The sequence below is a fragment of the Plecotus auritus genome (genome assembly GCF_963455305.1).
Source record: "Plecotus auritus genome assembly, chromosome: 3".
In the NCBI taxonomy this organism is placed as follows: Eukaryota; Metazoa; Chordata; class Mammalia; order Chiroptera; family Vespertilionidae; genus Plecotus; species Plecotus auritus.
The window spans coordinates 206,013,761-206,026,827 of record NC_137772.1 but is presented as its reverse complement, the minus strand read 5'-3'; the positions used below and the strand labels follow the sequence as shown (position 1 = coordinate 206,026,827).

The 13,067-nt window shown below is 47.5% G+C and overlaps 2 protein-coding genes across 14 annotated transcripts in view; both read right to left on the bottom strand.

Annotated features, from left to right (window-relative positions):
• Positions 1-299: 299 nt before the first annotated feature.
• Positions 300-10,059, bottom strand: NOP2 (NOP2 nucleolar protein). 2 transcript variants are annotated; one of them, XM_080660661.1, is made up of 16 exons: positions 9,895-10,059; positions 9,530-9,639; positions 8,143-8,188; positions 7,876-7,964; positions 7,465-7,700; positions 5,583-5,638; positions 5,283-5,461; positions 5,003-5,208; positions 4,771-4,860; positions 3,872-3,959; positions 3,655-3,795; positions 2,917-3,056; positions 2,679-2,768; positions 2,402-2,524; positions 2,063-2,291; positions 300-1,084 (listed from the first exon to the last, which is right to left on the bottom strand). In XM_080660661.1, exons 2-16 carry the CDS (start codon positions 9,633-9,635, stop codon positions 423-425), a joined length of 2,481 nt encoding a protein of 826 aa, XP_080516787.1. In that variant the 5' UTR covers positions 9,636-9,639; positions 9,895-10,059; the 3' UTR covers positions 300-422. The 2 variants fall into 2 exon arrangements, with proteins under 2 accessions (XP_080516787.1, XP_080516788.1); XM_080660662.1 differs by having other exon boundaries at positions 5,003-5,202; positions 5,301-5,461.
• Positions 10,060-10,821: 762 nt separating this feature from the next.
• CHD4 (chromodomain helicase DNA binding protein 4) overlaps positions 10,822-13,067 on the bottom strand; it is a 31,489-nt gene continuing 29,243 nt past the window's right edge. For all 12 annotated transcript variants that reach the window (XM_080661392.1, XM_080661395.1, XM_080661396.1 and 9 more), the window contains 2 exons: positions 12,062-12,225; positions 10,822-11,434 (listed from right to left, as the gene is read on the bottom strand). In XM_080661392.1, the coding sequence (XP_080517518.1) occupies positions 11,417-11,434; positions 12,062-12,225 (182 nt within the window). In that variant the 3' untranslated portion in view covers positions 10,822-11,416. The remainder of the gene's footprint in view (positions 11,435-12,061; positions 12,226-13,067) is intronic.

Here is a 13,067-nt window from a genome sequence, read left to right as displayed (position 1 = left end):
CAGAGCCCAGCCAGGGTGGCAGAAAAACCCAACCCTCCAGTCCGCCATGGGTCCTGGTGGCAGGAAGCCCATCTCCCCACATCCCTATTTCCCTCCTCTCCCCAAACACCCTACCTCCAACCCCTGGCCTCTCCTTTCCCAGGTCCCTGGAATCCCAGGGATCCCAAGAGCCTAAAACTGACCTGATTTCTCTGTATACCACTGTCCCCTCTCTTAAGAGGATCCCTGTCCCACCCTCCCACCTCTACCCTTAAAGGAGCAATGCCAGTACTCGGCCCCCTAAAAAAAGACACAGCGACCAGAGATTGCAAAATGTATATTAAATTTCATATGCACAGTGGGAAAGCCATCCTCACAGAGGTTAAGAGTTCCAACCCAGTGACAACAGCAAGGAGCACCCCAGTCTAGTTCCACCCACCTATCTAAGATAGCAGTGGCTGGCTGCTGCCTCTGGGCTGAGATTTTCTCCTCTTTGCTGGTGGGGGTCGGCTGGCACTAAGGGGGGACATGGTAGGAGTCTGGGGTCCCTCGGGGGTGCCATTCTGTTTCTGGAAGGCAGCTTTCTTGGAAGGCTTCTGTGGTACCTGCTGCTTTACCTTCTCAGCCCCTTGGGGCTGAACACAGTTCTCAGGCTTCCAAGTGGCCAGAGTCTTAGAGAGGGACAGCCCAGAGGGCAGCTCTGTATCCATGCCCTTGAGAGGAGCATTCTGCCTCCGGAAGGCAACTTTCTTGGGAGACTGCAGTTTAGGTGCCTGTTGCTTTAGTTTCCCAGTCACCTTTGGCTTTCTGATCACTACGGCCTTTTCAGCTGGCTGCCTGTTACCCTGGAGCTTGGAGGAGGCTTGGACCTTTGGGACAGAAGGTCCAGTAGACAATTCAGAGTCTGTCCCTTTGGGGATACCATTCTGCTTCTGGAAGGAGGTCTTCTTGGGATGTTGCCGTTTCTGCAAGTGCCGCTCTGCTTTCACAGCCCCTCTGGCCTTCTTGGCAGGCTTGCTGCTGCTCTCAGGCTTGGGGGTCACCTGACCTTTCAGGTCAGGCACATCTGGATTTGTAGGGGTGGATGTTGCAGAATTTCCTGGGGCTAAAATTAAACAGATTATATGAGAAAAACGACCTCATCACTGGGTCTTGATCATTAGTGATGGAGACAAATAGAGGCATTAAAATAAGGAAACTGCCTGGGTACTGTTTCTTGGCCAAGTGTTCGACATAACTGAAAGAGTGCCTTAGAGTAGACTACCTGGCTTCCCTCAAGTCCTATTTGAACTCTGCATTAAAGAGAAGGGTTCACTACCCATCCTTGGGTCAAAACGTTTTAGAGGAAGCTGTGCCTGCCCTGAGGACAGCAGATAGCAAGACATTCTAACACAGAACAACTAGAAACAAGCTATTAAGACATAAATGAGTACTGACATATTAAATACGTACTTTTAGTTACAACAAATTTTAACTATTTCTTAAGGTTTTTGTTAACATTCAGATGTGACTTTTGTAAGGGGCATTACTGATAAAGAAAAAACCCAACTCAATAAACCATGCAGTTTGTATCCAGAGACGCTCACTTCTCCCTCTTCCAACCCAGGTTATATCCCAGCATGCAGAGCTCAGCAAACCCCACACTTCCCCTTGCGATCCAGGACAGACTCCTCAAGATGGCCGAGAAAACAATCTGTAATTAGTGTGATGGGCTCAGAGAACAGACAGTTTTATTGCCAACCCAGTGCTGACAATGCTAGACCAGCAGAGGTCCATTACCAGTAAGGTGACCCTGGGCCAAGAAGGAAGAGAAACCACAACCCGCATTGGGAACATATTTAGTGATGAGCAAGTGCAGCCACTTGGTAGATAAAGGAGCAGGCTGGCATCCATAGGAGCACTCTAACATACTCCAATGGGGTCCCAGCTCAGGACCAAGCCTAGCTGGATGAAAGGGATCTCTTACCCAAGCAGGCTAAGGCTATGCTAAGGATGGCAGAAATCCTCTCTTCCCCCCAGTCACACTGAGTCTTGAAAGGCAGAAAGAACAAAAGCAGTGATGATGGGTAGAGAGATCACTTACCTGTTTGGGACTGGGGAATAGAATTGGAGAATTTCTTGAACTTGGCAATAAAGAAACCATCCATATTGTGGGTGTGGGGGTAGAAGCGGCGGGTGGAACGTAGAGTGGGGTGGAAGCGCCTTTCTCGAAAGCGGGTAAAGCCCTCCTGGCCAAAGTCTAGACCTGTGGGCACCAGCCGCACATTCCTCTTTTTCAGGGCATAGTCTACCACCCACTCATTCTCCTCCACCTGGAATGTGGGGGAGACAAAGATGAAAGAAAGAGCAGAGTTGAGCTGAAGGGAGCTAAGGGGCAAGTCTTCCAGCCCTGCCCTCCTGCTCTGCCATGCAGAGGCCTCACCATGATGGAACAGGTGCAGTAGACGAGGTAACCTCCTGTCTTGGAGGTGGCATTGACAGAGTCAATAGCACTCAGGAGCAACTCCTTCTGAAGGTGAGCACAGCGTAGGATGTCCTTCTCATCCTGCCCCAGGGCGAAGACCCAAGAGTGTCAGAATTTCAAAAGGCAGTCTCAGGAAGAGAGGTGAACTGCTGGGTGCCCCTCCACCTCCCATTCCTGCTCTGCAAGGCCCAGCCGAGACCTCTCAGCTATTCCCACCCCCACCCCAGCTCCTCACCTTGTTAGTTTTCACAGCTGGGTCCTTGGAGATGACCCCAGTGCCACTGCAGGGAGCGTCCAGCAGTACTCGGTCAAAGCCCCCCACCACCTGGAGAAAAAGGGTAGGTTAATCACCGCTTTAGTCACCTATATTGCACCATTTATTTCCTAGAGGCAAGTCTAAATATTCTGATGTCAGGAAGGGGGCAGGTGAACTGGAAGACACCCCAGGAGAGATGCACAGAAGGGAGTCCCACCTTGGGGAACTGACGTCCATCATAGTGGCTAATAATGGTGTTGGTGACTCCCAACCGGTGCAGGTTACCCACAACACTCTTGAGCCGCTCAGCATTGGCATCATTGGCAAGGATCACACCTGTGTTCTTCATCAGCTGGGCTGGGGGGAGGGAGGGTAAGTGCTCAGCAGCCAGCTCCTCTGCCCCCACACTGGCTAGCACCCTCTAGCCCAAAAATCCACAGGTGAAGTCTCAGCACCTCAAGGGAAACTTCACCCCAATCAACCCTGCTCCCCACTGCCTACTGCACGGGTCTCCCCAGTCTGCACTGACCCCTGGTGATGAGCACACTCATCAACATGGGTTTTTCCATCGTTACTGAACATCTCTCTGGTCCCACAGACTAAGTTACTTCTTTTAAGCGTTAACAGCTTAATGGAAAAAAAATAGTTACAATTAATTACTATACCAAGTATCTCTGTATGTATATCTCAACCCTTATCACCCAAGCATAATATAATAGCCAACCCAAGCACAATTACCACCCCATTTTACAGGTGACAAAAGAAAATCAAAGGCTTGCCCGAGGTCCTAAATGTCACCCACAGGGCTGGAACTCAGGCCGAATCCAGAGCCTGTACTCCTCACCACTCTGCTAGCTGTCTGTACAGTTTCCTAAGAACTAGTGTGTCACCAACCCCATCTGCTTTCAAAAGCAGAGAACCAGATAAATCCTACTCCTGCCTGCATTTCTCGTACCTATGTAGCTGGTTTTTCCTCCAGGGGCACAACACATGTCCAGGATCCGCTCATGTTCCTGGGGTGCCAAGGCCATGACAGGTAACATGCTGGAGGCTCCCTGAAGCATATAGTGCCCAGCCAGGTACTCGGGAGTAGCACCTGCAGAGGAGGACCTATTTGTGACATGCTGGGAGAAGGGCAGAGGCAGAAGGGCTACTGGTCAGGGAACACTCACCAATGGGCACTGAGGAATCATATACCACTAGTCCAGTCTTTGACCACTTGCCCAGGGGATCCAGGTTAACCCCACGATTGATTAGCGCCTGAAGGTAAAAATAATGAAGATTTTTAAAGCCTTATAGGTTACCATGTCCAGAAAACAGATGGAGATATGAAAACCTGGTCTTATCAGGAAGTCTGTGGTACAACTCCTAAATCTCTTAGAAAACAAACACCACAGACTCGCTGAAAGCAATTTCTCCTCTCAAATCCCATCCCACCCCATCCCATCCTCTGGTGTCCTTTTCCTTAGCCTTAGGCTCTAATTCAAGGTCTGAACTCCATCCCACTGGCGCAGACTGGCAGCTCCTGCTATTTCCTGGAAGGGGACTCCAATTTTCCAAGAGGCTTAGCCCTTTAACATACCAAAACTTAATCCTATTGGTCAGAGCACATTACAGATAATTATCAGGTTATCTTCGTACAGGAAACAGGAAACACATGGGTGAACTGAGCTTTAGAAACAGGGCTCTTTAACCTGGGGTCCTTGAGCCCCTGGAAACAATGAGCTTGAACACTGTTTGTGCCCATGTGCTCTCTTTCTGGGGGCAGGAATCAGTGTCACCAGCTTCTCAATGATCTAAAAGGCAGACAAGTCCCTCCCATTTCTGAGGTAGCATTTTTATCCTTGTGCAGATGTCTCAACTGTCACAGGGAGCAGAGGCTAAAGGGACGCGTTTTCCACTTCACAGAGGTCCTAGGCCCTGAGCCAGTCAGACAGACCCAGCATGACACCAGGCCTATAGAGGTTTGCCTCCTGGAATCATGTTTATACCAACAACCGATACCAGTCAAGGTGGTTTACAGAAGTCAGTACCTCCCAGAGACAAGCAAACCTCAAAACCTACCCCTCACCTGAGCAAGGTCTCGGCGCCGGGTTTTCAAGGTGTTGGTCCTGAGGGTGATGGGCCGAGGCACCTCATTAGCTTCTAAGAACTCCACCAGCTGGTAAAGCAAGATGGCAAGGAGCAAGTCAGGCTGGCCAAGCTCAGCCAGAACTGAACAGGGAGCTGACCGCCATTCTTCCTCAGGGTAAGAAGAGGGGTGATAACAGGAAAGCAGGAGCATTAGATTGGCAGTTCAGTACCTCAGACAGAGGGAAGAGGTCCATGAGCTTGCCAAGCAGAAAGTCTCCATAGGAGTAATAAGTGGCCAGATCTCGCTGAAGCCGGTGCAGGTATTCAGCTCGAGACCGACCTTCCTCCCGCTGAGTCCCAAAATCACGCAGCACTCCCACTATGTCTTGGATGCGCTTATGAATTCGTTGCAAGTCTGGAGCCTGGCCACGTAGGCCTGTTAAGAAACTGTTTCGTAATGGCCCAGGGCCTGGAAATCCCCTCCAGCAAGCACCTTCCCCCACCCCTCACCCTTCACTGTAAGGATATCCTGCTCCATCTCCCCAGCAGGGGGCAGCACAAAAGGCTCCTCTTCATCCAGGTTGATCTGCAGGCCCCCATCTGTCTCGTATTCCTTTTGGGGGCCTGACTCAGGGGACACTTCCTCCTCTTCTTCCTCTTCATCAGTTTCCTCCTCACTCCACTGGCCCCTATAAACAGGTCCAGGAACAAAGTGATTCACAGATCAAAACAGACACCTCTTCCTTCCTCACCTTTTCCTTCATCCCAGCCGCTAACTATTCTCCATTCTAAAAAGTTTCCAAAACTCACCCAGCAACAGCTTCCTGGGCCTTCTGCTTCCGAGCAGCCCTTTCAATGGGCAGCAACTAAAAAAGACAAGAGGCTGGTGATGTAGAGCTTGCTCTTCCACCAACCCACTGGCACTTTGTATCTCTGTATTTTATTTTTCCCTAAATACAAATGTAATACTTGCTCTCAGAAGGAAACATATACCCTAAAGAAGTGAATTTAAATTGGCACAATACTGACAATTGTTGAAACTAAATGATGGATTCAAAGGGTTCCTTATACTGTTTTAACTACTTATGCATTTCCCTTTCCATTAATAAGTTTAAAAACATGAATACAGCCCTAACCAGTTTGGCTCAGTGGATAGAGCGTCGGCCTGCGGACTGAAAGGTCCCAGGTTCGATTCTGGTCAAGGGCATGTACCTTGGTTGCGGGCACATCCCCAGTAGGAGGTGTGCAGGAGGCAGCTGATCGATGTTTCTCATCGATGTTTCTAACTCTCTATCCCTCTCCCTTCCTCTCTGTAAAAAAATCAATAAAATATATATTAAAAAAAAAAAAAAACATGAATACACACCCATATGTGTACAGGGAGGACAAAAACTGTCCTTAGGCATCTTTTCTGCCATATTTTCTTCCAGACTTTTTTTTTTTTAAGAGAAGTTTTATAAGAGTTTATTTGAGCCAAAATTGACAATTGCTGGGAAGCAAGATCTCAAATGCTCCCTATTCTACTTTTCCTACAGTTAAAATCATAATACGTTTCCAAATTTGTTTCTTGCCTTTTCTCATTCACAGATAACAGGCATATTCAGACATAATGGCCAAATGTTAATTTAGCATATGTCTATTGAGTAGTTTGAAGTTTTCCAGAGTTTTTCGCATTAGAGTCCACATGGTACCTCAAAATCTCCTAATAGGAGCTCTATAGAGATGGGGGTTTGTGGGTGAGGGATGCAAATTGGAACTTGCTTTTTCTTTTTCAATTGATTTTCAGGGCCTTTTTAAAAATTCTATATAACTCTTTATATTACTTAAAATTCTCTAGTAACACACCCATATACTAATTGTGGAATACACAAATAACTTCTTGCACCTCAGTAAATAAATCTGTCCACATTTTGGATCATTTCCTAAATGGAATTACTAGGTAAAGAAAGTTTCTAGCCCTGGCTGGTGTAGCTCAGTTGGTTGGGTATTGTCCCTTGCACGGCAAGGTTGCCAGTTCGATTCCTGGTCAGAGCATGTGTCCAGGGTTGTGAGTTCGATCTCAGGCATGGGGGTGCATGAAGCAGCCAACTGATGTTTCACTCTCACATCTCTCTCTCTCTCAAAACCAATAAAAAACTATTTTAAAGAAGAAAAAGTTTCTAAGGTTCTCAGCAAATGCTTTATAAAAAACGTGTGTGCGCCCTAGCTGGTTTGGCTCAGTGGATAGTGTCGGCCTATGGACTGAAGGGTTCGCTTCCAGTCAAGGGCACATGTCCGGGTTGCGGGCTCAATCCCCAATAGGATGTGCAAGAGGCAACCGATCAATGATTCTCATCACTGATGTTTCTATCTCTCTCTCCCTCTCCTTTCCTCTCTAAAATCAATAAAATCAATATATTAAAATGAACTTATATATTTTTTAAAAAGTGTGTGCATTTCTATTTCCATCAGTAGGGTACCAAGTGTCCACCTTACCACATCCTCATCAGCACTGAGCATTCTCATATTTTAAAATGCTCCATCAAATAGCTCATTTAAACATACATGTGCCCTGGAATGATGTAAGGTGATAGGAAAACAGTGTTAGAAACCTAAAATCCCTTTTTTCTTCTCAGGGTTATCCTTGTCTCAAGGACCTGGAAAGACTAAAATGCAAGGATTGCTTCCTGAACATCTAGAGAAAGAAACTCACCTCCTCTTCATCTTCGTCCTCTGAGTTGGAGTCTGTTCCATAGTCATCTATCATATCAGCATCACTGTCCTCAGAGCCCCAGAGGTCCCCCTGGTTTACCACACCATCCTCTTCAGAGTCTTCCTCTTCCTCCTCACTGCTATGGGCTGGTGCTGGGCGCTTCTTGCCTTGAGCAGTGTTAAATAAGGACTGGGATCCCTTCTTACCAGGTGTCTGGAGAGCTCCTACAGAGATCCCTAAGGGTTTGAAGAAACCTAAAGTAATGGTAGCCACACGCTGATGGAGCCTGGACTTTCTACCCCAAAAAATATCCTCTGACTGCTCCTTTCACTCCAGAAATGATCAGCAAGCCCCTCTCTTCCCAGGCCCATAGGACTCCTCATGTAGCACCCAGGTCCTATTTTCACTGACCTTTTGGTACCTTTCCAGGCAATGGTTTGACTCCAGAACACTTTTTCACCTCAGGTGTTTCAGCAGAGCCCAACCTCCTCTTGGCTGCCCTGAAAATATATAAGGACTGAGGAAATGGAATACATCTCCAGGTTCTGACATTTCCCATCACAAGGAAGTGTGACAGTCCCCAAACAACCCTTTTCATCAGCATGATCACATGGAATCATGTGGCTGAAGATGAACAGTATCAATTTAATCTACGTAAGTCTGGACATCCACACTCACCTCTTTCGAGCACGACTAGACAGCCTTTTGGAGTTTTCATCACCAGCTGTAGAAAAGAGAGAGAGAGAGAAAACAGGAAGTTACAAGGAAAATAAAAAACAGGAAGGATAGAGGAAAGAAGTGGGGAAAGAGTTAATGAAAGAGAGACAATTCTAATTCGCTGGATAAGAAATATAAAGGAGATGATCTCCATCTCATTGTTCAGCAACCAAATCCAAACTGAGCCTTCCTCCAGACTTCTGATCTCAATAAAGAGCATCATCACCATTCTGATAACATAGATTTAAAAGCTAGAGTTTCTTCTGCTCTTTCCCTTACTCTCAATTTAACTGGTTATCAACCACTGTAGATTTTACATTTACAACTGTTCTTCATACATTCTCCAAGAAATAAAAGGTTTAAATCTCAACCCTTCATTTAGTAACTATAACCAAGTAATTAACCTCTCAGCATCCACTTCCTTAACAGTGCCTTTCTCACAGGGCACTAAGAGAATGAAGCAATGTGTCCAAAGGGCTCAGTATAATGCTCAGCTCAATAAACTGCAGCTTGTCTCCAATGTGCAATGCAAACTACCTGTCTCCTCTACCAGTCTTCCATGAAGCGGACTACTTACATGTGGGAACCAGATTTGTGTGTTCCCATCTACATCCCCTCCACAATGCAGTTCACAGGAACTGGCCTGTCCCCTTCCCAACTTCCACTTGCTAGAATGTCACCCAGCCTGGCCAGTGGCTCAGTGGTTGAGTGTTGACCCATAAACCAGGAGGAGGCAGCTAATCAATGATTCTCTCTCATCACTGATGTTTCTCTCTCCCTCTCCCTTCCTCTCTGAAATCAATAAAAAATATATTTTAAAAATAAATAAATAAATAAAATGGCATCCATTCTTCAAAACCCAGGTTCTTAAAATCTAAGTTCTCATGCCCTGACCGGTTTGGCTTAGTGGACAGAGCGTCGGCCTGCAGACTGAAGGATCCCAGGTTCGATTCCGGTCAAGGGCATGTACCTTGGTTGTGGGCACATCCCCAGTGGGAGGTGTGCGGGAGGCAGCTGATCGATGTTTCTAACTCTCTATCTCTCTCCCTTCCTCTCTGTAAAAAATCAGTAAAACATATTTAAGAAAAAAAATCTAAGTTCTCTCACTGCGTGGGGACACCTCCTTCATGTGGACTCCTTCAGAGTTAAACCTCTCCTTGTTATGAGTACTTGTGTCCCTGTCGCTTCTTCCCTAAGCTCTAAACGCTGATGAGGGTGTTTCATTCATACTTATTCCTAGTAACTCATACAGAAAAGATTGGAGAGACTAAATAAAATGAAGGTTATGAATGTATATGGAAAAAGCGGCGCACAAGCTGGAGAATCCAAAGGCCTGCTTGACCCTCACCTGCAGGCAAGAATCTGGCGAGCTCGGTCTCGGCGCCCTTCTGTTTTCGGGCCTTTCGGCCGGGCCCGCGCTTCTCCTTCTTGGTAGGGTCCAACTTGCGCCCCATGATACTGGGGAAAAGAAAAATGGGAGTCGCCCATGTTGGAAAGGGAAAGGCAGACCGCAGACCTAGCGTATTAGAGTGGGAAAGGGCATCATCTCCACCAGAACCTCGATTCAGCACCCCCTCGAGGCCTGACCAAACTCCTTCCACGACGAGACCCGGACTCCACGCCATTTGTACAGCGTCCCCGTCCTCATGCCCCAGCCCAGGTCAGTGCTCCCTTCCCCGACTTCCTCCAGAATCCTCCGAAGCCTCGGCTCACCTGAAAGCGGGTCCAGGCCCGAGACGCGCCTTCAGTAACAGGGGCAGCAATCCACGTGCAATCCGAGGCTACAGTTCTGACGCCACCCTCCTAGGAACTGTTTTACGCCGACGCACGGAGCGCGCTCGCCTGGTGGCCCCGCCTCTTCCGGTCGGCCGCAGAACCCGGAACGCACGGGCGCCCTGGGAACGTGCGCCAGGCGGTACGCGCTGCGGCCGGGGAAAATTCGGTAGCGGACCACTCTACTGACTCCCAGAGGGAAGGCAATGGGGGCGGAGGGTTCTCAGCTTCCGCGCCCCTTCACCCCAAACCAATGCGAAATAGCCAGACCCTCCTCCTGGCACCTCCACCCTACCTCGTCGAAGATCATAGAATCCCTGGCCCCTGGCCTACTCCCAACCTTTGAATATGAACCCTCTTCCTTGACCCCACAGACCCCTGTTCAGCCCATTAGGTAGTTACTCTGCTTAGGTTCACATCTGGGGATCGGTGGACATATTGCATCATGACTTCATACAACTGAGCAAGGAAAAACTATTTCAGCCTTCCTTCTTATAAATACTAAGATAGTGCTTGGCAGCTGTTAAACACTGTCCCAAGCACTGTTACTGGATTTACCTTCCCAACTTTGTGAAGATTGTTTTATACATGGGAAACCTAAGCCCAGAAGTTACCTCCGTCACACAGCCATGAAATGGCAGGTAGGACAGGGTATGCGCCCAGGTAGTTGGGAGCCTCTCCTTTTCCAGGGGAGAATGAGCCGTCTCCCTTGGTCTGGAGCACAGGGCACATGCACACAGACAGGAGAGCGCTTTTGTCAACTATCAGAACCTAAGGAAACCTTTAGTTTTCAATTACACATTTCCCAGGGCTCCGGTCATACGCATGCATCCACCGGCTCCTACAACCCACACTGAACCAGAGCACTAAAATACAAGGAAACTTTTATTTTCAATTTTCATCAAGAAATTTTGCTGTGGTTTTTATGCTTTTGGTTCTTTTTTTTTTTCTTCCAAACTTTATTTCATTCTAGCCGTGGCTGGAGCCGCTGGGTTCCTGGTATTAAAAAGATGCCAACAGAGGTAGCTGTGTCTCACCCAGGGGCCCAGCCCGCTCCAAATACCCCAAAAAAGGAGAAAAGAAAACACAAAATAAATCAACAAAATAAAACCAAAAGAACGAAGAAATTCAGATCGTTTTCTTCAAGCCTGGCAGGAACCCACAACAGTTTGTGTGTAACAGACGTTACAGTGGGGAAAGCCAGGGCCCAGAAGAAGGCCAGCCAGCCCGCCAGCTTCCTGCAGATGGCGCCGGCGCTACTGCTGCATTCTCTCCAGCAGGAAGGGCACCACTGCCCTCACTCCCTCCCCTCCCCCAGTAGACTGGGGCTGTTCCTTTACAACATGGAAGATGGGCAGAAGGAAGGAGAGGGTCTCTCAGGCCCCCAAGGAAGAAGCTGGGCAAGGGAAAGTGAGGAAGGTCATTGCTCAGCGGTGAAGGTGGTTATCGTCAGTCTGGATCTTCACTGCTGCTGGGCTACCTATAGCAAAAGAGAGACATGGAAGTCAGAATTCCAAACCAAGGTATTCACCAGATCCCAAGAGAGGAAGGCCCCACCTGCCCAGTTAGGGACAGAGAAAGTTACAGGTTCCAGAATGGCTCTGCTGGGACAGGGACCATGAGAAAATGGTCCAGCCCTGGCTGGTTTGGCTCAGTGGATAGAGTATCGGCCTGTGGACTGAAGGGTCCCAGGTTCCATTCCAGTCAAGGGCACATGCACGGCTTGCGGGTTCGGTCCCCAGTGTGGGGTGAGGAGGCAGCCGATCAATGATTCTCATCATTGATGTTTCTCGCTCTCTCCCCCCTCTCCTTTCCTCTCTGAAATCAGTAAAAATATATTTTTTAAAAAAGAAAATGGCCAAAACCGGTTTGGCTCAGTGGACAGAGCGTCGGCCTGCGGACTGAAAGGTCCCAGGTTCGATTCCGGTCAGGGGCACATAACTTGGTTGTGGGCACATCCCCAGTGGGAGGTGTGCAGGAGGCAGCTGATCGATGTTTCTCTCTCATCGATGTTTCTAACTCTCTATCCCTCTTCCTTCCTCTCTGTAAAAAATCAATAAAATATATTTAAAAAAAAAAAAAAAAAAAAGAAAGAAAATGGTCCTACCTGCTGCGGAGTAGGTTCAGGCGCTCGGTTTGCCAGGCGGCTGAGAATGTTACGCTCTGACATCTGTAGCCTCACAGCAACTGGGGGAATTCGGGCAATAGTAGCTGGGAGTCGAGTCACATCAGCTTTCATGTCACTCAGCAGTTCTTCTAGCTGTTTCAGAACTGCATAGGGAAAAAAAAATGGTGGTGAGCTGTGGTGAAGACCACAATGGACCTGTGCCCTGCCCATGACTTCTCAATGACCAAGTGATTGATGTGGAGTATTGTCCTTTATCAGAGTCTCCTGACCTGGCCTCTACCATGCTCAAATTTCTACCCCTCATATTCCAGTTCCAACTGTCCATGATTCTATGCCTTTTTTAAATTTTTATTTTTAATTACAGTTGACATTCAATATTATTTTGTTATTTTCAGGTGTACAGCATAGTGACTTGATAATCATGTACTTTCAAAAGTGAGACCCCTGCTAACAGTCTACTGCCATCTGACACCATACACTGTCATTACAGTATTGACAATATTCCCTATGCTGTGCTTCACATCCGTGGTTATTTGGTATCTATGCCTTTTAAAGTCACCTAACCCTCACTGTCCTTTGCTCCCTTCCTCTACTTCTTGAGAAGCTTATTCCTGTTGTTTCCTTTTCTCACTATCTTTCCTCTCCACCTTTTGGAGCGGTCTCCTTCTCCTTTATTTATGCCTTCTTTTCCTCATTTCACCCTCCATCTCTCTCATAATGTTTTACCTTTAATTAGAAAGGGGTCTAGATTTGTCGGGATCTTAAATCACCTTAAGTTACCTCTAAAGTATCCTGGATGACACTATATTATTCTACTTTGCTTCCCACCTTCAAGAACTTGAATATATTAAAAGAGGCAAAAAACTACTATCTTTAATTGCCTCTAAGATAATAGCTTCCCAAGGAGGAAGGCACAGATCCCCAGTACATCTTAAGCACCCAGACAAAAGGACCCTGAAAAAGGTTTTGGAAACAAGAAATGTAT